This window comes from Numenius arquata, chromosome 16, assembly GCF_964106895.1.
Source record: "Numenius arquata chromosome 16, bNumArq3.hap1.1, whole genome shotgun sequence".
NCBI lineage: Eukaryota > Metazoa > Chordata > Aves > Charadriiformes > Scolopacidae > Numenius > Numenius arquata.
This window is the reverse complement of record NC_133591.1, coordinates 2,607,376-2,631,552: the sequence shown is the minus strand read 5'-3', so window position 1 is coordinate 2,631,552 and position 24,177 is coordinate 2,607,376. Positions and strand designations below refer to the sequence as shown.

General features: G+C 51.8%; 3 protein-coding genes across 3 annotated transcripts; 1 reads left to right on the top strand and 2 right to left on the bottom strand.

Moving 5' to 3' along the window:
- The first annotated feature begins 120 nt into the window (after window positions 1-120).
- SRRD (SRR1 domain containing) lies at window positions 121-2,261 on the top strand. Its single transcript, XM_074159485.1, has 7 exons — window positions 121-242; window positions 315-355; window positions 453-589; window positions 677-775; window positions 924-1,078; window positions 1,301-1,346; window positions 1,889-2,261. Exons 1-7 carry the CDS (start codon window positions 121-123, stop codon window positions 2,102-2,104), a joined length of 816 nt encoding a protein of 271 aa, XP_074015586.1. The 3' UTR covers window positions 2,105-2,261.
- Window positions 2,262-3,063: 802 nt separating this feature from the next.
- Window positions 3,064-12,595, bottom strand: TFIP11 (tuftelin interacting protein 11). The gene is made up of 12 exons (XM_074159615.1): window positions 12,326-12,595; window positions 11,281-11,434; window positions 10,481-10,637; window positions 9,867-9,994; window positions 9,482-9,634; window positions 8,155-8,664; window positions 7,439-7,545; window positions 7,042-7,210; window positions 6,027-6,270; window positions 5,232-5,374; window positions 4,787-4,952; window positions 3,064-3,513 (listed from the first exon to the last, which is right to left on the bottom strand). Exons 1-12 carry the CDS (start codon window positions 12,520-12,522, stop codon window positions 3,158-3,160), a joined length of 2,484 nt encoding a protein of 827 aa, XP_074015716.1. The 5' UTR covers window positions 12,523-12,595; the 3' UTR covers window positions 3,064-3,157.
- Window positions 12,596-12,771: 176 nt separating this feature from the next.
- TPST2 (tyrosylprotein sulfotransferase 2) lies at window positions 12,772-22,184 on the bottom strand. Its single transcript, XM_074159619.1, has 6 exons — window positions 21,873-22,184; window positions 17,996-18,903; window positions 16,381-16,579; window positions 14,922-14,972; window positions 13,977-14,025; window positions 12,772-13,280 (listed from the first exon to the last, which is right to left on the bottom strand). Exons 2-5 carry the CDS (start codon window positions 18,829-18,831, stop codon window positions 13,996-13,998), a joined length of 1,116 nt encoding a protein of 371 aa, XP_074015720.1. The 5' UTR covers window positions 18,832-18,903; window positions 21,873-22,184; the 3' UTR covers window positions 12,772-13,280; window positions 13,977-13,995.
- Window positions 22,185-24,177: the final 1,993 nt, after the last annotated feature.

Sequence of the window (24,177 nt, the reverse complement as noted above, 5' to 3'; positions counted from 1 at the left end):
GTCCCTCCGGCGGGACCCCGCCGCCACCGGGATTGAGGGGCCCCGGTCTCCCGCCGCCGCTTCCGGGTAGGCGGTGGCCCGGCCGGTCCCGTGACAGCGCCACGTGACCACCCGGCGCACATGGCGGCGGAGGGCGGGTGGCGCCCCGCGGGAGGGCGGAGGAGGCGACGGCGGCGGGGCCGGGAGGAAGAGGAGGAGGAGGAAGGCGGCGGTGCGGTGCTGCGGAGGTTGCGGGAAGCGCGGTGAGTGCCCGGTCCCGGCCCGTCCGTCCCCGTCCCTCCCCGTCCCCCGCTGACCCTGCGCTCTCCCCGCAGGAACGATCTGCTGAGCTCCGGTTTCTGGGCGGCGAGCGCCGGTGCGTGCGGCGGGGGAGGGTGGAGGGGAGGACCGGGAGGGAGAACGGGCTGCTCCCCTTCCCCCCCCGGGTCTGACGCCTCTCTCCCTGCCCGCAGGAGCCGTGCGGGCCCCGCTGGGCGGCACCGCCGAGCCCCCAGCCCGCTGCGTCTGCTACGGCCTGGGGCGGTTCAGCTGCTGCCCCGCCGCACGGCACCAGTTGGCCTTCCTGCTGCTGCTGCTGGAGGAACTGGGGGTGAGGACGGGGGGAGAACCGGAGTGTGGGGGGGGAAGAACCGGGAAGGACGCGGCCCCCGCCCTACTGCCGCCCCTCTCCCCGTAGGTGCCGCCCGAGCGGTGCTCCGTGTTCGACCCCGCGTTCTCCGCCCAGGAGGCGGCCGCGCTGGTGGAGCTGGGGCTGCGGCTGCTCCCGGACAACGAGGTGAGCGGGGACCGTGGGGCTGGACCCCCAGCCCCGCTGCTGAGGGGGCTCCCGGGGACAGGTTGTCCCGGGATCCGAGGCGGGGAGACACCATGCGGCCAACGGTGCCGGGGCTGGACGGTAACGGGAAGGGTTGGTTTCCCCGCAGGAGGGGAAACACGGGATTGAGGGATTGGCCACGCTGTTTTACATGGTGCACTGCGGGAAAGCCCTGTACAACAACCTCCTGTGGAGGAACTGGTCCCCAGGGGCATTGTCCAAAATGGTCATCGTCGGGAACAGCTTTAAAGGGATCGAGGAAAGGTGGGTGCAGCCCCCGCAGGGAAAGGTTCTGGTGCCTCCATCGGCCTTGTCCTCTCCTTGCTTCCTTTACTCCTTCTGACAGTGATTTCCATGTTTTGCTTATTTTCAACTCGCTGTCACAGCTGTAGTCATCAGCCATCTGTCCCACCCCCCGCCTTGGGAAGGGTTTGCTTCGTTTCGCGCGAGCCTCGTGTGGTAACGCTGGTTTCCTTGTTATTCTAGGTTATTGTCAAGAATATTGGAGAGAGATTATTCTTACATAGCGAAGGTATGAACCACTAGTTTTTTTAACGTTATTGGTTTTGTGTTGACAAAGCACCTTTTAAGGAGAAAGGAAATTAATTGCAGTTGGAAAGAAGAGGGTGGGTATTTTTAAAACCTTTTTTCTTGCTTGCTACAATGTAAAAGTGAATCACTTCAGGGTCACAGAATCACAGAATGATGTGGGGTTGGAAGGGACCTCTGGAGATCATCCAGTCCAACCCCCTGCCAGAGCAGGTCCACCCAGAGCAGGTTGCACAGGAACATGTTCAGGTGGGTTTGAATGTCTTCAGAGACAGAGACTCCACCACCTCTCTGGGCAGCCTCTTCCAGGGCTCTGCCACCCTCAAAGTGAAGAAGTTCCTCCTCATGTTTAGATGGAACTGCCCATGTTCAAGTTTGTGCCCGTTACCTCTTGTCCCCCAGAACACTGCACATGGGGGTTGAGGTTCATGTAACACCATCCTCATCTTCACCAACTCTTGACTGAACTTCACGGAAAGGTTCTTCTGCATCATATGTAACTTTTTCCCCCAAAACGCTCTTTAGGTCTTGAAAGGGACAGAGGAAGTGGTGCTCCCGGCCCACCCTCAGTACCTCGACACCTTTAACGACACCTCCGTCCACTGGTTTCCCCTGCAAAAACTGAAGGAACTCTCCCCTGAGGTCTGGGACTGTGTGGAGGAGCCCACCTACCAGGAATGCGAGATCATCAGGAAGGGGGATGGGGCTGAGCAGCACGGTCCCGCTGCCGCCGAGTCCTGACCTCCCCATTTCTTCCACTGGCAGCTTCTGCTCAGCCAAGATCAAACTCGGTGTCATCGTGCTCTGCCAAAAGCGGCAGCACCTACCCACTGAGCAGGATGGGACATTTTTGTATTTTAATTATTTAATAAAAGGTAAAACTGTGCTTTGACTTATTTAACTACAGCGAACAAATTTAACTAAAACCTGCCTTTTAAGCCACTTGTACTGGACAATTGCTCTTCTGATCCCCTTCCCTTTCGTGAACAATTGGAAGTCTTGTGCATGTTTTGAAGCATCAGGGAGGGGGAATTCTTTGAGAGGGGTTTGTAGTTGAAGGTAGTGGTGGCCCATTCCAAATGCAGGCTTAGAAAAGCTTTCTCACCTCAGCTGCTCGGTGCTACTGAAATCAGCTCTTTAGCTGTTCTTCTGTGAAAAATCAGCTCGTCTCCCTCTAGGGGGGAAAAAAAGCCTCGGTTTCCCTCCCTCAGCTCTGTGCCCTGAACTGCTGCGGTCACACAACACGTTGTGTGAATTTGCTGGGACAAATTCCCCCCCCTTCCAACTCTGCATTGACAGAGCAGAGAGAGCACAGGGAGCGACTGATGGCCCCTAGACCAGCACCAGGCTGAAGAGCCACCAGCAGGCCTGGAGAAAGGTGGGATGAGTCCCATCTGCATGTGTCAGAGAGGAACCCACTGCATGAGGGACGTTGTCAGGACAGTAACCCTCACCTGCAGCAGGCAAGGAGAAGCTGTGACATGTCTCTATCACCGACCGGAGCCCTTCAGGGCTCAGCTAGACCAGTCTGCGCTCACCTGTTGGGGTAGAGAATCACCTCCTGTGGTCCCGTGTAACATGCTGAGAAATCTGTGTCACAACTGCTTGTTCCTCCCTTAGCACCAACTTTCCACGTGTAGTTTCCCCTCTTGACACTGCCTGAACTGCTCTTCCAAGAAAAAAAATCCTGGCATACAGCTACAGTTTCACTCCTATTTATAAACCTGTAACTTCTTTATTCTAAGTTACACTAAAAATGTTAGCAAGATGGTCTTCACAGTCCGAGGCAGGGCCTCACTTTGCCATGTCAATGAGGCTCTGGAGCGAGGTTGGCACCCAAGTCTTTTCTCCTTGTACGAACACAACACCTCGGTCAATGTAAATGACAATCCGTCCGAACGTATACAACTGTTTCCCTTCGTGCCGCTTTCCAATCACAGGCATGAACACGATGTTGTGCTCCTCCGCTTTGGTCTGAATCAGGTCCTTAAAGTTCATGGGCACGGAGCTGGCGGCCACGCCGATGCCGCGCTGGGCCATGTTCTCAGCCTCCCGCCGCTCCTGCATGGCTTCGTACTGGAAATCTTTCCTCCGCTCGGTGTGAGTAAGGTAAGCGATGTTCTCCCGAGCGCCCGGCTGCATGTACCCGCCTGTTTGGGGAGACAAAACATGTGAAAACAAGATGCCAACCCATTCCTAGCACAAGGGCTACGGGTAAGCTGCAGTCCAGGACACAATCAACCAATAATTCTCTGAATCCTCCTTTACACATTCTAATCCATTAGGTTTTACACTGTTATTGCTAACGCAGCATCAACTAAGTGAACTGCAGAACTGCAGCAGAAGCAAAAGGATTTGGTATGTTCCCAGATCATATCTGTGCATGCACAGAGAGGAAGATGGTGCACTGCTATGGCTTGGAATGATATGGGGTTGGAAGGGACCTCTGGAGATCAGCTAGTCCAACCCCCTGCCAAAGCAGGTTGCACAGGAACATGTCCAGGTGGGTTTTGAATGTCTCCAGAGAAGGAGACTCCACCACCTCTCTGGGCAGCCTCTTCCAGGGCTCTGCCACCCTCACAGTGAACAAGTTCCTCCTCATGTTTAGGTGGAACTTCTTATATTCAAGTTTGTGCCCATTTCCTCTTGTCCTGTCCCTGGGCACCACTGAAAAAAGACTGGCCCCATCCTCCTGACACCCACCCTTTAAGTATTTATAGGCGTTGATCAGATCCCCCCTCAGTCTTCTCTTCTCCAGACTAAAAACACCAAAGTCCCTCAGCCTTTCCTCACAGGAGAGATGCTCCAGGCCCCTCATCATCTTTGTAGCCCTTTGCTGTACCCTCTCCAGCAGTTCCCTGTCCTTCTGGAACTGGTGAGCCCAGAACTGGACCCAGTGCTCTAGATGAGCCTTCACCAGGGCAGAGCAGAGGGGCAGGATGACCTCCCTCGACCTGCTAGTCACACTCCTCCCAATGCACCCCAGGATGCCACTGGCCTTCTTGGCCACAAGGGCACATTGCTGGCACCCTCTATGTTTCTTTTCCCCTCCTTTTCTCCCTACACTTTGCGGGGGTAGGATGGGGGGAGAACTGAGTGAGTGACTGCGTGGTCCTTGCTGTTACCTGGGGTAAAACCACAGCACTCACTGATTGACAGAAAATACACTCTCATCAGGCAAGGCTGAAAGAGAATCAGTTGCTTAACGGCACAGGCAGTCACCAAAAATCTGTTTCTGCTTCAGTGGAGCACAGAAATTAAGGAGGACCTTACAGGTGTTATTTATGGACACAGCAAGGCAAAGCACACTTTGAATTTCACTGCTTGTGGGAGATGCTACAACGCTGATTAGCAGGGCCATGTCTAAATACAGGCTCCCAAGAACCAAGCACTGCTTTACTGCCATCACCATAAGCCACCTACCAACGCTGGAAGAGACAGCCCGGTTCATGATATCAAGAGCTTCGTTAAATTTGTCTTTGATGGATGGATGCGCTAACACTTGGTCCGAGAACATGGATTTCCAACCCAAGTACCATTTTGTAATCTCTTCGTAATTGGGGCTGTTACTAAGCCAAGAGCACAGCACCTGCAAAACAACACAATGCAGTAGGACAGAGAAATTTATGGAGGAGAATCCTTATTATCACTTAGTTTATTATGGAGCTTTCAGTAAAAGAAAGGATTGTGACAGTCTTAAGAAACAGTCTGTTCTGATGTGTATGGACCTATGAGTTCCCCTAATGGAAATCACCCCATTAAATGGTAGTTAAACCATTTCAGCAGTGGAGCAGCAATTTCTAGGTAGGAGTCACTAAATACTTCCCAGTGAATCGAGGCTCTTTACTCAGCCTTGGTAGTTTCTCACCTGCAGCCACTTTGGGAAGAAGTGTTTCTCCAGCAGCCCAACGAGACTGGAGACAGAAATCATCCCTTCCCAGTCAATCACCCAGTAGAAGGCATCCATGTGCTGCTGGTGAGGGTTTATGATGAGTTCGTTCAAACACATCCCTGGAAAAAGGGGGAGAAGAGTCAGAAAAGAACCTGACTCACAATTTTATCAGTGCCCTGACCTATTTCGCTGGCAAAACACATGATTTGAGGAGCACTTGTATTGCAAATTACCCTGCATAAGGGACATTCAGGATCTTTAAACCATTTGGCTGATCCCTGCCACCAAAACAATGTGCTTCCATTTCCAGTGACTGCAATTTGCTGCTAAAACTGAGAAACTTAAAAAATTTGGCTCTTTTTTTTTTTTTTAGACTACAGAGCTTTTTAGCCAGTTTGCATAGCTGAATGGAGAATTACAAAATCTCATTAGCACAGCCCAAAGAATGCAGGAGTAACAGAGAGACATTTTACACCTTGGTGCTATCTGACAGCTATCAGATATTCCTGTCAGCAAAAGAACAAAAGAATCAAGTGATTTAAAAAAATAAGGTAGAAAACATTGAGAATAATCAGAGCACTTCCCTGTATTTTCCGGAATATATGGAAAAAATGCACAGTACTAATAGCAGAAAAGAAGATAAAACCTTGGTCTAAACTTACTAATAATATTCTTTAAAGTAACTCTGGGAATTACGTTAACATCCATCTTTTCTAGGCGTAAGAGGGAAGGTGGCAACCAGCAGATTCCAGAAATTCAGCACTCTCTCACCTAGTTTAGGCACGATGTTTTTGACCATGAAAGCCTCCCACGATCCAGGTGTGAAGACATCTTTCCAGGGCTGGAGGATAAGTTTGGCAGAGGAGTCACTGGGATGCCACTTCTGCAGCGCGTTCGCCAGCTTGTTTCGGATGGGAGAATACAGCGGCTCCAATCGCGCCTGCATCAGGGGCAGCCAGGGATGGATCCATGAATGGATTGGGACGGTGTCTGTCAAAGGATTCCAGCTTTCCACCTTGAGGTAAAACAGAAAAAGATTAAAATAAGTCCAGTAAGTCCTGCTAGATGCAAAAAAGAGCCAGAATCATAGAACTGTCCAGGTTGGAAGGGATCTTTAAGATCATCTAGTCCAACCATCAACCCAACACTGATAAAACCCATCACTAACCCATGTCTCTAGGCACTATGTCAACCCGTCTTTTAAATGCCTCAAGGGATGGTGACTCCACCACTGCCCTGGGCAGCCCATTCCAAGGCTTAATAACCCTTTCATTGTAAAAATTTTTCCTAATATCCAATCTGAACCTCCCCTGGTGCAACTTGAGGCCATTTCCTCTTGTCCCATCACCTGTGACTTGGGAGAAGAGACCGACCCCCCCGGCTACACCCTCCTTTCAGGGAGTTGAACAGAGTGAGAAGGTCTCCCCTCAGCCCCCTTTTCTCCAGGCTGAACACCCCCAGCTCCCTCAGCCTCTCCTCATAAGACTTGTGCTCCAGACCCCTCACCAGCTTCATTGCCCTTCTCTGGACCTGCTCCAGCACCTCAATGTCTTTTTTTGTGGTGAGGGGCCCAAAACTGGACACAGTACTCGAGGTAGGGCCTCACCAGTGCGATGATCACCTCCGTACAGGAGGTACAGGAGGACGATCAACTCCTAATGCAACCCCCTAACTCCAAAACGCATCATCAGAGGCAGAAAACCAGTATTTTAGAAGTTCTACTTGACTGAAATTCAAATACTGGTTCAGAGCATGGCTTAATTCCAACGCAGCCCTCTCGTCTTACCTCCTTCTGTAGCTTGGGGAAGATGAGCTGATCCAGAATGTTATCCAGTATCCAGACAGGAACAACATTTACCCAGCTATCCAAGAAATCCACCATCGACCCACAGTTCCTCGGCTGCCACTGCGCCACTATGTTTCTGACATATGGCATCCAGATTTCCCACATCAGTCTGGAAAAGAAATAATATAAATAAATCAAAGTTAAGCTTAAAGCTCTAGCCCCAGGCCTAAATAAACCAAATGGTAACTGTTACTTAAAAGCTATTTCTTTTTATATAGCTGACAGCTGGATTTTAACAGACACATCAAGAGAATCATCTGGAAAACACATTCCTTTCTGTTCCCGAGGAAGCGGCGCTTGAAGATGCCGCACAAAGTACAACTCATTTGCTCTTTACCTGTGAAAAGCATCTGTTGACAGGTCCTGCCCACTGTGTGATAACAGCTGGTCGTTTTCCAAAAGGTTCTTCCACTTGGCTATGATCTCTGTGCCATATGTGCAGTCCTGGAAAAGATATGGCATGAGCAACCTTTATCCTTTTTTCATTCGTTTCAGCCGGTGTCTACAAAGAGCAGGCTGACGGTGTGCTCGGCTACAGACAGCTTTCTCACCCGCTCAAAAGGGAAGCCGGAAGCTTGTAGCTGCGGTTAGTAAAGTCCCACAAGAGGAAAATCCCACTTTAGGGATTTAACATACATCCAGAGGGGGAAAGAGGACAGTCTGAACTTTTTCAGGTGCACAGAGAGAATTCGAACTCTGACCTACCAGCCTAAATGGCATTAAGAACAGACAGCCCATATATGACTACCTGAAAGACAGATCTCTCCTGCTTTTTGCTAAAAATAACAACTAGAGACTTTTTCTTCCTAACACCAATGAAAGGGATTGATTTTAACCTTACAAGCTCCTAAATTATTAGCTGCTTTGCAGAACAGTAGCCTTCAATAGTAGCAAATGTCTGAGAGTAGGTGCAGAGCGGGATTTTGGGTTGTTTTTTTTCTTTCTCTCCAGACTGATCAGGATTTTGGGACAAGGCATGAGGAAGGAGACAAGATAATAAAGACTACTTAAGCCATCAAGTAAAAACTGCAAATAAATCAAACTAATGCACACCTTGAGGGGATCCCAGTTCTTGAAATAATCTTTCATGAGAGGATAGACTATCGCTACTGCCAGGTCCACCCTGTCAGACATCCTGTACTCTTCGTAGTACTTGTCTTGAAGCGTCTCAAATATCTTTGCACACTCATCCAGGGTTAAGGGATTTTCACAACTGGGCTGCATTCGTCTCTCGCACTCCTCCACCATCTCCAGCACCTTGCTGAGATTGCGAATTGCTGTCTCCTCGTGGGAGAGGACTTCAGACATCTTCTGTATCTCATGGGTCAAGTTGACGACCATGTCCCTCTCGTACTGCAGCTGCCGGTCATTCTGGATGATCTCCTGCTCCGTGATGTCGATGAGAAGCTGTAAGTTGTGCTCCAGCTCGGGCAAGGCAAATCCCTGGGGCTTGGAGTCTTTGCCCAGCGGCTGCTGAGGGCTGTCATCTGGGATATTGTGCTTGTGGCTAATTTGACTGTAGCTGTAATAAACTTTTTGTTCCCGGCCCGTCATGTCTATAACCTTCCAGCAAAGAAGAACAAACATATATCAAAACAACTGTATCTCGTGTTTAAAAGAGGAGAAAATCCTTTACTTCAAATTGAAAACTGAGGATTTCCAAGTACCGTAATTACTCCAGCAGGCTAGTAATACACACTGGTATTCTGAATGAGGCAAACAGGGATTGCCTCCAAAAAGGCCCACTCACTCCAGACGCGAAGAGTTAGAATGAATAAGAAACAATTTGGAATCAGAGCTGGAAGAGTCACTTCTTCTGAGCTCAGTTTTACCATTTCACTGAAAAATTCTACAAGCAGTGATGAAGCAAGTAGTATGCTATTCATTATTGCACATAGGTCTTAAATACTTTTATACTTTTTTCAAAGACATGTTAGTTTTAAATGAGTAATTTTATTAAATGCATACAAAACAAATCCCTTACTGTCCCCCTTTTAGGTAGAAGATGGTTCAAACTATGTGTTTAGTTGCACAGTCCCAATAAGGACAACTGTGCTTTCTGAAGCGGATGAGCGTTTTATCTATGACAAATGTGAAACAATTAAACATAACTTGCATTAAAAAAAAACAAAACACATTTAAACTCATTCGCATTTTTTTTTGAGACCAGAGAACTTGCTTAGAAACAAATCCAATGTCCCAGGAGACACAATGGTCTATTGCACGACTGAGTCTGAGGCCTTGATTTTCCTGAGGCTGCAGATGGTCAGTTCTTAGAACTGGCTTCTATTAAGGTTACCGATGGCTAAAAAGCACTCACAGCACCAAAACTGAACAAACTGTTTCCCAGAGATGCCACCTCTCGTGTTATCAGCCTTACCTTGACTTGAGACAGCTCCTTCTGAGGGGCTGCAAGCTGCTTGCTGATCCTACCCTTGGCTTTCAGTTCCTCTACTGTCTTATAGCTGTATTTGGGCTTTTTCTTGCCTCCGTTAGGATCCTTCCGCCACTGACTGAGCTCTTTTTGAAATTCCTAAACAAAACCAAAAAAGACTTGCGGTTGCTGCTCTTTGTCACACCCAAAATTTGCCTTCATTTTCTAGAGGAAAAGGAAGAATGCTGTACAGCAAAATAATTGGGAAAATGGTAGAGCTCAGTGACAAATCGGCTTAATCGACCATCTTATTCACAGTCCTAATATTAGAACTGAATTTTGTACATACAAAATGACAGGGAAATAAATATACCAAGAATCATACAAATACCTCCTCAGCTTCTTCCTCTGAGTCCACAACAGGGAAGTCTTGCAAAGATTGGGTGGTTCTTTCAGAGCCATATGCCCCCACAGCTCCTTTGCCTTTTCTTTGTTTGGCCTCAATTGGGTTGATAATACCTAAGAGGACAGTAGGTAGATCAGAAGGAGCCGTTTGCTGAGAGAGAAGAGCCAGTGCTTTTCCTACAGTACCCTAAGTTATCAAATCACCACAAGCATCCACCCTGGTATTCTGCCTCTATAAAATCACTCAATTCCAGCACACACCAAAAAAACTCCAAAGCAAAGTATTATTCACATCTGCATTTCACTGCTTTTTTATTCCATCACGTAAAATAACATCTCTTTTTCTGTGAGCTAACTACCTTTGGAATGCATCTCCCTTTCTTCTTTCTCTTGCAAAATAAGAGCATAAAATTGTTGTTTTTTTTTTTTTTTTATTTAAACACAACTGGATCTTATCACAAGGACCCAGATAACTTGCAAGAAAGGCAAGAAAACAAGAATGAAGTTATAAGCCACCTAGAGACAGCAGTTCTTCAAGGAATCCAGGCCCTTCTCCAAATTACTAGTTAACAATAAATGACAAACACACAATCACAGTACCTTGAGCGTTCTTCCCAAGACCTCTTCCAGGGACGTAACCCATCTTCTGGAGCAGCTTCTGCCCAATTCCCTTTGTGTGTCTCTCCCAGCTGCCAAAATCCACAAAAGATTTTGTCCCTCCTACGAAGCCCTTCTGACTAGGCTTGAAATTACCACCCTGTTAAAACAAATAAACAACAACAAAAAAAAACCCCACACAACCTTAAGGCAGCGTACTAACCGAGCTCTGTATAACTGCACTCAAAAGGAAGGTTCATCCCAGAAGCGATACGGTTGTCACCACACTGCACAGCTCACTGTGCCGTGACTTCTGCATCCCCATAAGCTGCCTGACGCCGAAGAAGTTTCCTGAAAAGGACACTCCTGACAAGCTTAGACTGACAAGTTATTGGGCTCTACCACTGACTTTAGCTGAAGCTGATTCCCGATTCTTTCTGCGTTTTGTAACCAAAATGAGAGAGTCTGATTTTTAATCCATACTTAGACTTGTCACATTGTTCTGCGAGATTAAAAATAAAATAAAAAAAGTCTTTGAATGGCAGTAAACCACAGGTGTTCTTTTATTTTAACCTCAATTAACCCAAGGGAATAGAAAAGAAGATAAAAGGGCCTAAAAGGACTGATGTTCCCAAGGACACACAACAATACATCAGAACAGCTCCAAAAGACAAAGAAAACACCTCCCTTAACGGCCTGCGCTCACACGTGGTTCTCTGCTTTCAATTACTTCTCCCCTTTCTTTAGTGCGCTACTTTTCATAAATACATTATGCAGAATTGAAAACTTCCCAGATAACTCACTGTTTTTAACTTCTTTGGCACAAACTCTTTCGGGATTTCTTCCTGCTTCACTGGCTTTTCATCTTCATCAGAGTCTTCTTCTGACATATCCTCAGCCGCTGACTTTTTCAGCCCGGCGCTGATGAAGTTCACAGGGGCCGAGTAATCCCTAGAGCTACAGCAAAACAAGACCTGTGAGTGAATTCTGTTCCAGTGGATCAGTGGGCACTCCTACACAAGCATGGGGACTACTATGCTTTAGGCACACACCCCCCTTAAAATGAAATATTAAAAACTAATGAGCAGTTTAGCACTGTTTTTGCCAGGAAACAACTGTTCTTTCCACCCATGCAGCTGGGACACGCTTGCACAGACAGTCATGGAATCACAAAATTGTTTGGGTTGGAAGGAACCTTAAAGATCATCTAGTTCCAAGTTCCAACCCTCCTGCCCTGGGCAGGGACACCTCCCACCAGACCAGGTCGCTCAAAGCCCCATCCAACCTGGCCTTGAACCCCTCCAGGGATGGGGCAGCCACAGCTTCTCTGGGCAACCTGGGCCAGGCTTTCACCACCCTCAGAGGAAAAAACTTCTTCCTAATATCTAATCTAAATCTCCTCTCTTTCAGTTTAAAACCGTTACCCCTCGTCCTATCACTCCACTCCCTGATCAAGAGTCCCTCCCCAGCTTTCCCGGAGCCACTTTAGGGACTGGAAGGGGTTCTAAGGTCTCCCTGGAGACTTCTCTTCTCCAGGTGGAACCTCCCCAGATCTCTCAGCTTGTCCTCACAGCAGAGGGGCTCCAGCCCTCAGAGCATCTTCGTGACCCTAAGTGCCCACAGGCAGCTCTGTACACCCCACGGCCGCCCTGAGGGCAGTCCCTGTCCCAAGCCGGGCTGTTCAGGAGCGCGTTACAGCCTGAAAACCACCACGAAGGCGGGCAGCAGCCCGAACCCTGCCCCCGCGGCTCCGCAGACCCACAACCGGGGTCCGCCAGCGGCCCGCCACTGGGGGAGAGGGGACGGCTCGGCCCGGGGGTCCCATTTCCCCCCGTCCCCCGCCCGTACCGCTTGCCACCGAAGCTGGGCCGCTCCTCATCCGAGTCCCGCTCGGCCCACACGCCGTAGGTGGCCTCCTCCTTGGTCTGCCGGTGGCGCTGCCGGTGGGGGTTGAACTCGTTCTGCAGGTCCCAGTCCGACACCTCGAAGTTCTCCATCTCCACCCCATCGTCCCCGTCCGTGCCGTACAGGTGCGACATCGACATGGCGACAGCGGGGACACCCCCGGCCCGGCCCACAAAACCGACACCCCGCCGACCCCCGGCCCGCCGACCGCTTCTTCCCGGAAGTAAACAGTCCCCTTCCGGTGACGCACCGCTCGAGCCCCGCCCACAACCATAGAGTTGGAGGGAGCGGCCGCGGGGGCAGCCGCTTCTCTATGGTTTGGAGGCCCGGGCGCGGCCTGCACGGTAGCAGAGAGGGAGGGTTGGTTTGTTTTGTTGTTTTTTTTTATTAAAACAATACTTTAATGGTGTGCAACAAAGGGAGGAGGCAGGGGGGAGGGCGGGCTCATATATTAACTCTGCAATAGCCTCTGTAAGTCACAGTGAAGGGAGGGGTGGGGGGAGAGGGGGGTCACTCGCACCACAAAGGCTCTACAAGGTCAGGAGGGCTGTTTCTGACCCGTCAATGAGAGAACAGCGTTACGAGACACTTAAAACGCAATTTAACGAGTCCTCCGGCCACGGCCTACGAAACCCCTTCCCGCTGCCTGCCGGCTCCCCCCTCGAGCGTGGATTTCCATGGATGCTTCCACCAGGAGCAGCGGGAAAAGGCGGAGGAGGGAGGATGGGGCCTGTCCAAAGGCTTTTTATTGGCCTTTTGCAAATAAATGCAAATACATTCCTCGTATGGCAGTCATTTTGGCAATAGTATTAGCAAGCAATATGCTTGGATAACCGATTTCCACTGGTGCCATTGCAAACTCTTCTTTGTTGGGCAACGAAAGGCCGTTGGCAGCGTTCTGGAAGAGAGAAACACAAGGGGCTCAGGAGCAGGATCCCGACACAGCGGCGGCAGCGTTAATGCTTTTAAACGGTTAGAAAGAAACCCAAGTCCCAGCCCCAGGATGACCGGCACTCGACTTCTATTCTCACTCAGTGCTTCTGGGGCATTTTTAGTAAGAAAAATGATACTTTATGTTTTAGGGGAGAGGCTAGCCGAAAAGAGAGACAGAAAAACACCCCACACACCAACAGTTGTATCTGGAGCAGAAAGCCAAGGGAGCAGCTTTGTTTTTCCAAACTGACACCAGATGTTAACTGCTTTATCTTCCTTTATCTTCCCTTCCACGGGTCCACAGTAGGCCCTTAGAAGACAGCTGGGGGGCAGCTCAGCTCGTCTACACATTCCCACATCCCGTTTCAATGCTCCCCGTGGGGACAGTCAGTAAAAACTCTCCCAAGGGGCTGATTTGGATTTTGCTGAAGTCAGCCTGTTTCCAGCACTGGGGGAAAAAAAGAATTTCTGACAAATCCTCTCACGTAACAGTATTGTTCTGGAAACTTAACACAACTGTGAAGGAGATAATTTGCATAACGAGGGTGCCTGGAGCAGGCTGGCTAATCCACAGGCACAAGAAATGACACAAGGCAAATGCTACCCCCGGAGCGACGCAGGCAGATTTGCCCGAGTCCCAAAACGAAGTACAAGGTCTTACCTGGAAATCATTAATTTTCTTAGTGAGAAGATGATGTGTTCTGAGTCACCTAGAACAACCCGGAAACAGAAGGGGTCAGCTTTAAGCCGCCATCTGTAACCCACAACATCCTCACTGCGTTCCCAGCAGCAAGGAAAGGAAATGTTTGGGACAGGGAAAGCAGCACGAGGGCAGAGAACCAGCAGCCAGGAGACTTGGCATCCATCCTCCAGCCGGGACTGGGCTCTGCGTCCTCCGGCCTGACGCTGGCGATGCTGCTCAATCCCCCTGCCACATGTTGAGCAGGTAAAACCTGGCACCTTTGATCGAAACCAATCTATTGCATCTCCCTACTGTGTAGGGAGCGCTTTCTGCAGTCTCAAGTTGTCTTTTTTTTTTTTTTTTTTCTATTTTAATTCTGTACATGCAATGGTTGTTGGACTGCTTTGCATTAGAAGAGATGGTTATTAATTGTTTTCGAGCACGGTTCTTTACGGAAGGAGCCCCATAGTGGTTTTTTGACACAGTCACCCAAGAACAAGACCTATCTATAACCCGTAAATTGGCCAATCCCCCCTTCCCTAAGGCAGGCAGGACCCACGGCAACAGCAACTTTAAGAATTCTGGAATGAGCGAGGTAGGAAATGTCTTAAAGTAAGAGAATGAAGAGCACAAGTTTCTGACGAGTGAACACAGAACCCCACAGCACGGAACCAAACACGCAGACCAGGGAAGGAGGTGGGCAGAGATGAATGAGCAGGGTCCGAGGAGCACAGAATCCACAAGGAACACGTGGAGGGTGGGAGCGGAGCACAGCAGGAAGGAGAGGCACATCCTCCCCATGGATGGAGGCAAGGGAGCAGGGAGATTTCCCACTGCCCAGCCTGCAAATGCCCATAAGAGGGAGCAAGGGACCCAGGATTCACCAAAGAGGGCAAAGACCTGAAAGGGACATCAGACTCTTACCTGTGGATGACCTTTCAAATTGGCTGGCGTTTTATAATCCCCCTTTAAAACCTACGGAAAAGAGAAAATTGGAGTGACCCTTCTGGGGTAGCGGCTCTATGATCATCGGTAAGTCCACCTCATTAATTGCATCCTACATCCCAGTAAACCTGAACCAGCTGAAATACCCTGATGGGCGTTTGTTCTACATCGTGGTGCTATACTGGGGCAAAAGTGGGAGGTTTTCTCCTTTTTGACTCTAAGCAAAGACAGGACACAGCATCCCACCGGAGCAGGGAACCAACACAAGCACTTCTCTGGTCTCCCCCTTAGCCTGGGAAGGGAGAGTATTTTGGTCTTTACCATCGTGCCACTTCTCCAAATTCATCCCGAGAAGTACTGAAAGGTCCATGTCAGAGACCCAAAGAGTCCCTGAGTGCCAAAGAGTGCCCTGCCCAGGGCAGATGTTCACCTAAACCACTGTGTCTAGAACAACTCATAAGCAGAGAGAGCAAGGAGGAGCTGGAAGAGAGGCACAGACCAGCTCCAGGGAAGCTCTTCCAACCTTCCAGGTCAGTGCTGCTATTTCCCTGCCTGGCCACGATCTACACATAGTACCAGAGGGACCTGGTCCCACGCACAGACGTTCCCCTGTTCCCCCCAGTGTGGCAAAGGACACCTCGTCCAAGGCCATCGTTACGGGGAGCACGTGCAAAGCTGGGGCGGCTGCAGAGCCCAGCCTCAGGCCAGGGAGGAACCAGTCCACCCCAAAGCATGAGAAACTCCCTCTCTCTTTAGTAACTGCTGTCTGTGGCTCTGCAGCTTCTTCCTTCCAGTCCTGCTCCAGGGATATGAGTCAATATTCTAAAAAAGAAAATTAGGTAAAAAAAAAAAATATATATATATATATATATAATCTTCTGGTTTTGCCCAAATGCATGACGAGCCTCCACTCGCATTCCCCGCGGGACGTCGGGAGTGGCTGGTGAGCAACAGGCAGCCACAGCCCAGTCTGAGCCTCCTCCTGGGGCCAGACCGGCGGGACTGGTGCCTGTAGCCCTGCCACCTCGATACCCATCAGCGCACACCAGTAACTCCCATCACCCCCCCCCCCCCCCCGAGTCTGAGAGCGGGGCCGGGTCGGGGAGGGACAGGTCACTATCTGCCACAACAGAAGAAAACGAACAGCACCACAAAATCATAGGGAACGTCACCAGCTCGAGCCACGCCAAGGCTCAGATCTACCACACGCATCTGTTTTGAAATCATCCGGGTGTCTGGCCTTCCCAGCCTCCCCCCACCCCCCAAAAAAAAAAAAAAAAAAAAAAAAAAAAAAAAAAAAAAAAAGGAGAAATCCTTTGTTTTCTCCCCTGCTCTTTTCTTGATGCGGTTCAGCCGCCGCCTCCGCTTCAGGGGGCTTTGTGGGTGCAGCCCCCCCCGCAACCCGCCCCACATCAGCCCTCCCTCCGGTGCCACTCACTCTGTGCGTGTTGTTGACAACTAAGGGGTCGGGGTGGCCGTAGTTGGGGGGGTTGGCGTAGGGGTCGTAGCCCAGCCTGGCGAGCATCGGTGCGATGTGGGCCATGTCCTGCAGCACATCCCCCGGGATGTGCCCGATCCATTTAGATAACGCCTCCATGTTCACCGGCTTGATAACCTGGTCTGTGGATCTTTCTATCCTGGGGAAAAATAATAATAAAGAAAAAAAAAAACAAACAACAAAACAAAAACAAAACAAGAGACTAAAGTTGGATTTCACACAGGTACTGGGTGCAGACAGAACAGCCCTCAGCCAGGTTCAATGCCAGCTCAACAGTTTGCTTCCAATGCCCGAGACACGGGTGCAGGGCGAACGCTCAGCACCCACCGGGGCCCACCCAGGGCAGAGCCGGTGCCAGGGACAGTGGGGCAGCCCCAGAGCAGCCCCATCCCACCCACAGCCCTCTCTGAGGGAGCAGATCCTGGCAGGGGTTTCGACAGCCCCAGAGGTCGGGTCCCCCTGGTTGGGGGGGGGATCCATCCTGCACCAGGGTCGGGGTGTTACCAGGACACCTCTGCTTATTGCAGGAAAATAATGAAAGACGTGTGGCCTGTAGTGCAGATAACACCACTTAAAATCCCAAAACTTATCTGTTCAGGCAACCTCGGCAAAATTGACTCTGGGCAAATAGTGCTCAAAGCCCTGGAGAAATCATCGCTTCTGCCATCAAAGGTGCCTGTGTCTCTCTATCCTACACAGCTGCCTTCCTGGGGACAGGGTGCTGGGACATGCTCCCCGCCAGCTGTGTCCCTGCCCTCCAAGCCCCCCGAGGAGGGAGCCCCTCGTAGGTACAGCCCCCCGACTCTGCACCCTGTGCTTGGCGGGATGCTGGCCCGGGATGAGCAGCCGTCCGCTCGACTCCTCCAGCCAAGGGAAACCACATCCCACGCGGCACAGGCCACACGGCGTCCTAAGAGGGATGAATCTGCACAGAGGCTGCGGATCCTGAGCCTCGCGAGAGGGCTTAAAACTTCAATTTTGTGAAGTTAGACTTAAGCCTCCATCCAGGAAATAAAAGAGCATTAAAAGAAGAGGAGGTGGGAGAAGGCAAGCACGCCCCTGGCAGCCAGCGAGGAGGAAGTGCTGGGGTGTGTCCCCACGGAGCAGGTATTTCTTTTATTCTGCAATACCAGCACCAAACTTGGCAGAAACTGCTGCTCCCCACTGAAAGCCATTCATTAGCAGCAAAACTCATCGCGGCAAGGAGGTATTTGGAGGATGGGTGGAGAAAAGAGGCATTGAAGAACTCACGTTTCAGAGCAAGCAGCTCTTTTCAAATTAGAGACCGAAATCCTTTCTGCATTGTCAAGAGAGATGAATAAAACAGTCACCTGCCCCTAAAATCCTCGCCTGACAAGATTGCTAGTATTCATACCGGCTTCTGCTCGGCAACACAAAACCTATTCAGCAAAAATCAGACGTGCTGCCACTTCTGCCCCTGAAAAAGCAGGTGGAAAACACAAGCAACGCCTCTTCGCCCCCAGTTTCAGCCTTGACCCGCTCTGGGTAATGAAAATACTCCTCAAAAAGCCAAGGCAGGAGCCGAGACACTCACTTGGAAAGCGACACCCTGCCGGGCTTTCCTATCAGCTCCTCGTGGTGCAGCACCGTGTCGCTCCAGGAGATGTCCAGGAACTTCATGATGGCGTGCATGGACTGCTCGGGGTGCAGCACCAGCTGCTCGTAGTAGACGGGCAGGCAGCGGGAGCGCCCGATCTCCAGGCACTGGGAGTACATCACCTCGATGGCTTTGTTCCACTTGGTCAGGCAGTCTCGGTAGCTGTTGAGGTCGAAGCCCGCGATCGTCACTTTCCGTGTAATCATGGAGTGGACGGAAGCCCGGCCGTCTCGAACCATCAGGAGGAATTTGGAGTTGGGGAACAGCCTGGACAGGTAGACAGAGGACTTCAGCGTGAAGGGGTCCTTGTTGCACAAATACCTGGCTGGCTCACCATGCTTGGCGATCACTTCCAGTATAAAGGCCTGCATGGCGGCGTCCAAAACTTGGTCCGTCACCCCCGCTTCATCCAGGCGCATCTTCTCTCGCCCAGATTTGGACCAGGCCTGTCTCATCGCCAGCACCCGGGGGATGATGCGGGTCTCCTCTCCGCAGCGCACCTCAGGGTGGGCATCAAGCATGGCCCTCATCAGCGTCGTGCCGCTCCGTGGGACCCCGCCAATGAATATCAGGGGCATCTCCTTGCTGTAACGGTACTCGACGTGGTTGGAGTCCATCATGACCAGCTCCTCGTTCTCAGGTCTCATCAGCCTGTGCCTCCTCTCGCTCAGGACCTGCTGGCACTCCAGGACCTGCTGGCCGAGGTGCAGAGTCACCATCAGGGCCACCACCGAGCCCACCACCAGCAACACCCTCCTCATGGTGACCCGCATCCTGTTCTCCTCCGCATAGGCTGGTGACCACGCTTCAGCTTTCGGCTAACAGGTGTTCAACCCAACGGGCATCTGCAAGAGAAACACAGCATGGTGAGAGGAGCAGGATCCACAATCCAGCCCAGCCCCACCGGCACCTCAGCATCCAGCCTGGCTCCTTCAGGATGCTGACACCATCCCAGGCTTTCGTCATCTCTTTCACTTATCAGCAACTTCCACGCTAGGTGCCTTCTACCCAGCAAGGTGATTAAAATCTGCCTCAGAGCACACCCAAAGAGATTACTTCTGGACTGTTTGCGTACCCAGAATCACAAGCTTACAGCTGAAGCAAAGCTCCAGGAGTGTTTTGGAGAGGAGGGGCCTGTCAGCCCTTAAAAAAAAAAAAAAAAAAAAATCTTTAGAGAGAGTCTGTTCCACCCCAGATGAAGCCCAGACCCTCCCCGCAGTTCTCCTTCCTCCCAAAACTGAGCTCAGCGCACCACCAGCTTCTCATTTCCCTCAGCCACCTGCCTCCTTCCTACATTTTCTTTTGTGCTGCCACAAGGGAGGGGAGAAAGCTGAAATAAGAGAGGAAAAAAAAAAAAAAAACCACCAAAAGCATCTCATGCAACTTTTAAGGGTCTGAGTCAGGAAAAGCAGTTACCCATTAGAACGAAACACTTTGAGAAATCAAATTAATAAGGCTAAGAGCAACACACAGAGTCAGCGTTAAATGCCCTTCCTCCGGGGACTGACCTTACGTAAAAATCCTTGAAGGCTTCATCTGGCATTAAGGCTTTTGGGGGTTTTTCTGCGCGTTGGGAGGATCTCCAGCAGGAAGCCTGGCAGTTTCTGCAAGTCCCCTGCTCTGCCGCCTACCCGGGAAGGACTCCTGCGAGCCCTGGCACGGTTCCCCACACCCTCCTCCCCCCTTTTCTGCTCCGTTTGCGAGCGCAGGTTTTGCAATCCTCCCCTGGGCTCACCCAGGGATTTCAAGTTCTTTGTGATTATGTGGCTGGGGCGGGCGCTGAATGGGGTGGAAGGAACGGGACGTCCACGCGTTTTGTTTTGCTGAAAATCCAAGGAACCGCTTCAGAAAAAGGTTTTTCTCCTCTCGACTCTCTTCGTGAAAGAGCACATTTAGCAGCAGCCCCTCCAGAGCCCCTTTGCAGCGGGGAGCAGGCAGGAGAGCCCCCCCCCGGAGCCAGCAGAGGCGGCTCCAGAACCAGCCGGCCACTCGAGGACTCGCTCCATTCCCCTTCCAACCTCTGACATCTCTCTCCACCTACCCGGACCGAGGAAGCGATGGGCTGCTCACCATCCACCCGCTCTGCTTTTATCTTTTATTCTCCTCAAACCACCGCACGGAGAGGCAGCGCCTCTCTGCCCACCCAGGTACGCGTTTTTTTCCCGCCCCAGCAGCAAAGTCAAATCGCCACCACCATTATTTTTTGTGGCTCTTTAGCACCGGGGTTAACTTCCTGGCCAACTGCTCGCTTAACATACCAAGGTCAAAGAGTTTGAAATGCATCCCCGCATACTATAAAAGTCAAGAAGTCAAATGCTGCCCCATTTGCTTAGATGTAAATCAGAGGGGACAACAAACAGCTCTGGCTGTTTGTGCAACACCAGGCAGAGTCAGAGCCATTAAAAAGACAAGCGCTCATCTGCTCCTTCCTGCTATCTTGATCCGTTTCAGTCATGTAAATATATTCAAATGTTCACCCTGAAAATAATTGCAAATGCCACAGGACCCATTTCAATGCGTGGTAGCTGGAGCAGTCAGGATTTAAGGCCAACTGGAATAATTACGGCTATGCAGACCAAGACGGGCTAATTAGCAGGAAAGATCCGCAGTTTAAAAAGGAGGCTGGGAGCACAGAAGTGCTCTGTTCTTTGCAAAAACGGCTTAGAGGGAGCGTTTCCCACCGAGATGCTCCCAGCAGCTCCAGTCCCAGTGCTGCCGGAGAGGAACAAAGGGACTCACTCATTTTGCCACAGGGAGCGGGAGGCTGGCGGGGAGCCCACGGTACCGGCCCTGGCTCCGATGGGACAAAGCACCGTATCCCTGGGATCATCCTGCCACCCTGTCCAGGGCACACAGCCCCCACCGCTGCCCATCCAAGGCCGGCAGCACGGGGAAGCTCTCATTCCACTGTGGGGACAAGGGGGAAGGCAGAGAGGCAGGTTCCGACGGTTTCTCCCATCCCGCTGGACTCTCCCTGCTGCTCCAGCGCCACCACTGCTTCCAGAACCACCCCAGGCACTGGGAGGGCTGAAGAAGAACTTCTCCTCCGGGACTATCCCAGTGTAACCCGGCGGGATGAAGAAGCATCCATGAGTGTGCTTCTGCTGAGCAACCACAACCAGTCCTGGCTTATTTTCAACTCTTTTGTGCTGCCCTCTGCTAAGAATTCCCCCAAATTTATGGGGCTTATTAGTCTACGAGAGAGCAGGGATGGGTACTTTCCTCCGCAGCAGATAACCGGTGGAAAATATCACGGCTTAATTAGGCGGCATGGCTGTCTGATCAAATGACCTTCTAGTCCTTCTATGGCTCCGAGAGCTTTTCATTCCAGCAGGAATTAGGAAGCTCTCGGGGGCTTCTCTGGCACATCACGGCAGGGGCTGAAAACCACTGCAGCTGGTGACGGGGAGCAGAAATCAAAGTGCCAGCAGCCGATCCCGATCGGAAGCCCCCAAGTGCAGCTCGGACGCTGCTGTGACCCACAGCCAGGGGCTCTGTCCCCAGCTGCCACCAGGGCAAGGCTGGCACCGAGAGCAGAGAGCGTGGGGGAGGATGGGAGCTGGTGGGGAAGTGACAGCAGAGCAGTGACAAGGACACAAGAAGTGCTACGGGCAGAAAGACTTCCTTATTTTGCATGCTGATCGGACGTTAGTATAAACAAGGCTTAAACTGTTTCTTATCAGCTCGTGAAGGCAATTCAAAACCATCAGGGCACCAGTGGCGGTGCTCGCAGACGTAGGAAATATTCACCAGCCCGTGCCCAGCATCACAGGGGGAATCAAGCCCTCTGGGGCTGCCATCCGTACGTACTCACCTTCCCCTGGTAAGTTCATTTTGCTGCTAACCCAGCTTCATGCTGAAACACAGCTGGCCGCGAAGATACCTGATGGGAGAGAAAAGCCACAATGTCAATTTGTTTATTTATTTATCACAGGCATCTTGCACACGAGTTGACGAGCGATGCTCTCCTCCTTGGCAACATCCCCTGCCAAATGCACCCCTCCTGCCCACAGCCTCCCTCCGAGCCCAGGGGAAAGGTGGTCCCAGCTCACGGCCAGCGCTGGTAGCCAGATGTGACACGGCTGTGACTCGGCCACCCATCCCGAGGCACCGGCACCGCTCCATCACGGCGGCGTTCACAGGGCTGAGCCAGAAGGGGAAACCGAGGGAAGCAGGAAGGTGACTGCTCTTTTAAGAAATGAAGCCTCCTGGAAGGGAGAAGCCTCAGGGAGGGGGAACAAGGAACAGCTGGGATGTTTAAAACCCGGGGGACAACAGTCCAAATGTGGCACGCTTCCATCACGCACAAGCGACCGGAGCAACAGCCCGTCCCAGAGGAAGCAGCTCCAGACTCGCCCGTCGCAGGCTTTGGTACAAATGCTGAAATCAGGCACAAATCAGACTACGGTCAGTCCCCAAACCAGTAAGAGCAAAAGGAGACGGGTCCCAGAGGGCTCCCCAGGTCTGGCAGGTCACGCTCGTGCCTGCAGGAGCGGTCTCAGGGGTGCCAACCTCAGTACCACGAGCTGCCCACGCTGCCGGCATCGCCCCGGCTCCAGCCCAAGGAACAGATCTCTCTCCAGCCTCACCGCCCACCGAGGTGCCAGCACCGGCCCCTCGGGGCAAGCAAACCCCACCGGGGAGGACACCAAAACCTGCACATTGGCCCAAACGCCAGATTTCCCACAAGGACACGATGCCTGCGCCCAAGAGGACTGCACCCGTCCTGGGGAGCTCAGCACCTGCCTTGGCTGAAGCTGTCCTGCAAGCGCAGAGCATCCTGGTGACACCACGCCGGTGCAGGGGCCCTGGTGGTGCAGCAGCCCTGTCCCTGCAGAACACCCTCCTCCAGGCACGGGAGGGCAGCAGCAGGGGGGGACTCGTCCCAGCAGGGCTGCAGGTTTCCCAGCAAAGCCACCCGAGGGGCCAGGACCCAAGGAGGAGGCAGGATGGCACCCCGCTCCGAGGCTCACAGCATCCGCAGGGGACCAGGGGCTCGTCATGGGGACGCCGCAGCCAGGCCCTTCCTCCTCGATGCACGACGGTGTCCCGGCCTTGGGAGGATGTTTTTGAGAACATTTCAAGTACAGACACTAATTGTTATTCCAGCCACCCAAGAGTCTCCTCCTCCCCTGCCCAGCTGCCATCAAAACGTCACGCGGCCCCCTCCGCTTTAGCGCTAATTAAAAAACAGAGGGAAACTCCACCCAGCACGAACTTTGCAAGAATTTACCCGCCGTCTCACGCATCGCCCCTCCGTTCCTTGCAAGGTTTTCCGCTGCCCCCCGTCCACCACGGGGCTCGGGGTGCGGATGAGGCTGCAGGTCTGCAGAGCAGCATCTGCATCCCCGGATGCGCTTCTGCGAACGCCACGAAGGATGCGGCACGGAGAGCGGCGGCGGTTTAACAGCCTCCCCCCCCCGCAACTCCGAGACACCCAGCTCCGGAAACAGCTCCAAGCTGTCACCCCAGCACACACAGACAGACAGAAACACACATACACACACACACGCTTCCTTCCTGACGCCTCCCAGCGCAGCGCGGGGCCGTGCCGGACGGGTGGACGCTGCGGCCGAGCGAGCACCGACCCACCCGCAGCCTCCGCGTCCTCCTCCACCTGCGGTTGTGAAAGGGGCCAACCACCGCCATCGCTGCCGGGGAGCAGCCCTGCACCATCTGTGGTGACGAAGCAACGTCTCAACTCCCATGCTTTTTTTTTTTTTTTTTTTTTTTTTTTAAAGCAGCGAAGCGTTACAACCCAACAACCCAACCCAAGTTTCTACGAGAAGCTCGACACCATCCAAAAAAAAAAATTAAAAAAAAAAAAAAAAAGGCATTTTCTCTTTAAACCATTCCCAGAAATGATCGCTATTAACTGCAGCTTCCCCAAAAGACGTTAGGTGGGGCATGGAAAATTTTAGCTCAAATCGTTGGGGCTTCATAGGAGGATGAGGAACTGCAGGCGGCTTTGTGGTGGAACGGCAGCAGAAGCTGTGGTCAGCAAGAAACATCTTGGTATATCTAAGCTCGCATCTTTACAAATCAGCAAAACGTAATCACTTAATTGATAGTCTGCAGTTGATTCACACGCGGCACGCAACACAAAAATAAACACAGCT

Coding starts and splice junctions, on each gene's coding strand:
- SRRD (XM_074159485.1), top strand. CDS start 121: ATGGCGGCGGAGGGCGGGTGGCGCCCCGCGGGAGGGCGGAGGAGGCGA. Junction 243..314: donor CGGAGGTTGCGGGAAGCGCG/GTGAGTGCCCGG, acceptor CTCTCCCCGCAG/GAACGATCTGCTGAGCTCCG. Junction 590..676: donor TGCTGCTGGAGGAACTGGGG/GTGAGGACGGGG, acceptor CTCTCCCCGTAG/GTGCCGCCCGAGCGGTGCTC.
- TFIP11 (XM_074159615.1), bottom strand. CDS start 12,522: ATGTCGATGTCGCACCTGTACGGCACGGACGGGGACGATGGGGTGGAG. Junction 10,638..11,280: donor TGCCAAAGAAGTTAAAAACA/GTGAGTTATCTG, acceptor TTGTTTTAACAG/GGTGGTAATTTCAAGCCTAG. Junction 5,375..6,026: donor AAACATCGTGCCTAAACTAG/GTGAGAGAGTGC, acceptor CCCTTTTTCCAG/GGATGTGTTTGAACGAACTC.
- TPST2 (XM_074159619.1), bottom strand. CDS start 18,831: ATGCGGGTCACCATGAGGAGGGTGTTGCTGGTGGTGGGCTCGGTGGTG. Junction 16,580..17,995: donor GGCAGGGTGTCGCTTTCCAA/GTGAGTGTCTCG, acceptor ATTTTTCCCCAG/GATAGAAAGATCCACAGACC. Junction 14,973..16,380: donor TTGTCAACAACACGCACAGA/GTGAGTGGCACC, acceptor TCTTTTCCGTAG/GTTTTAAAGGGGGATTATAA.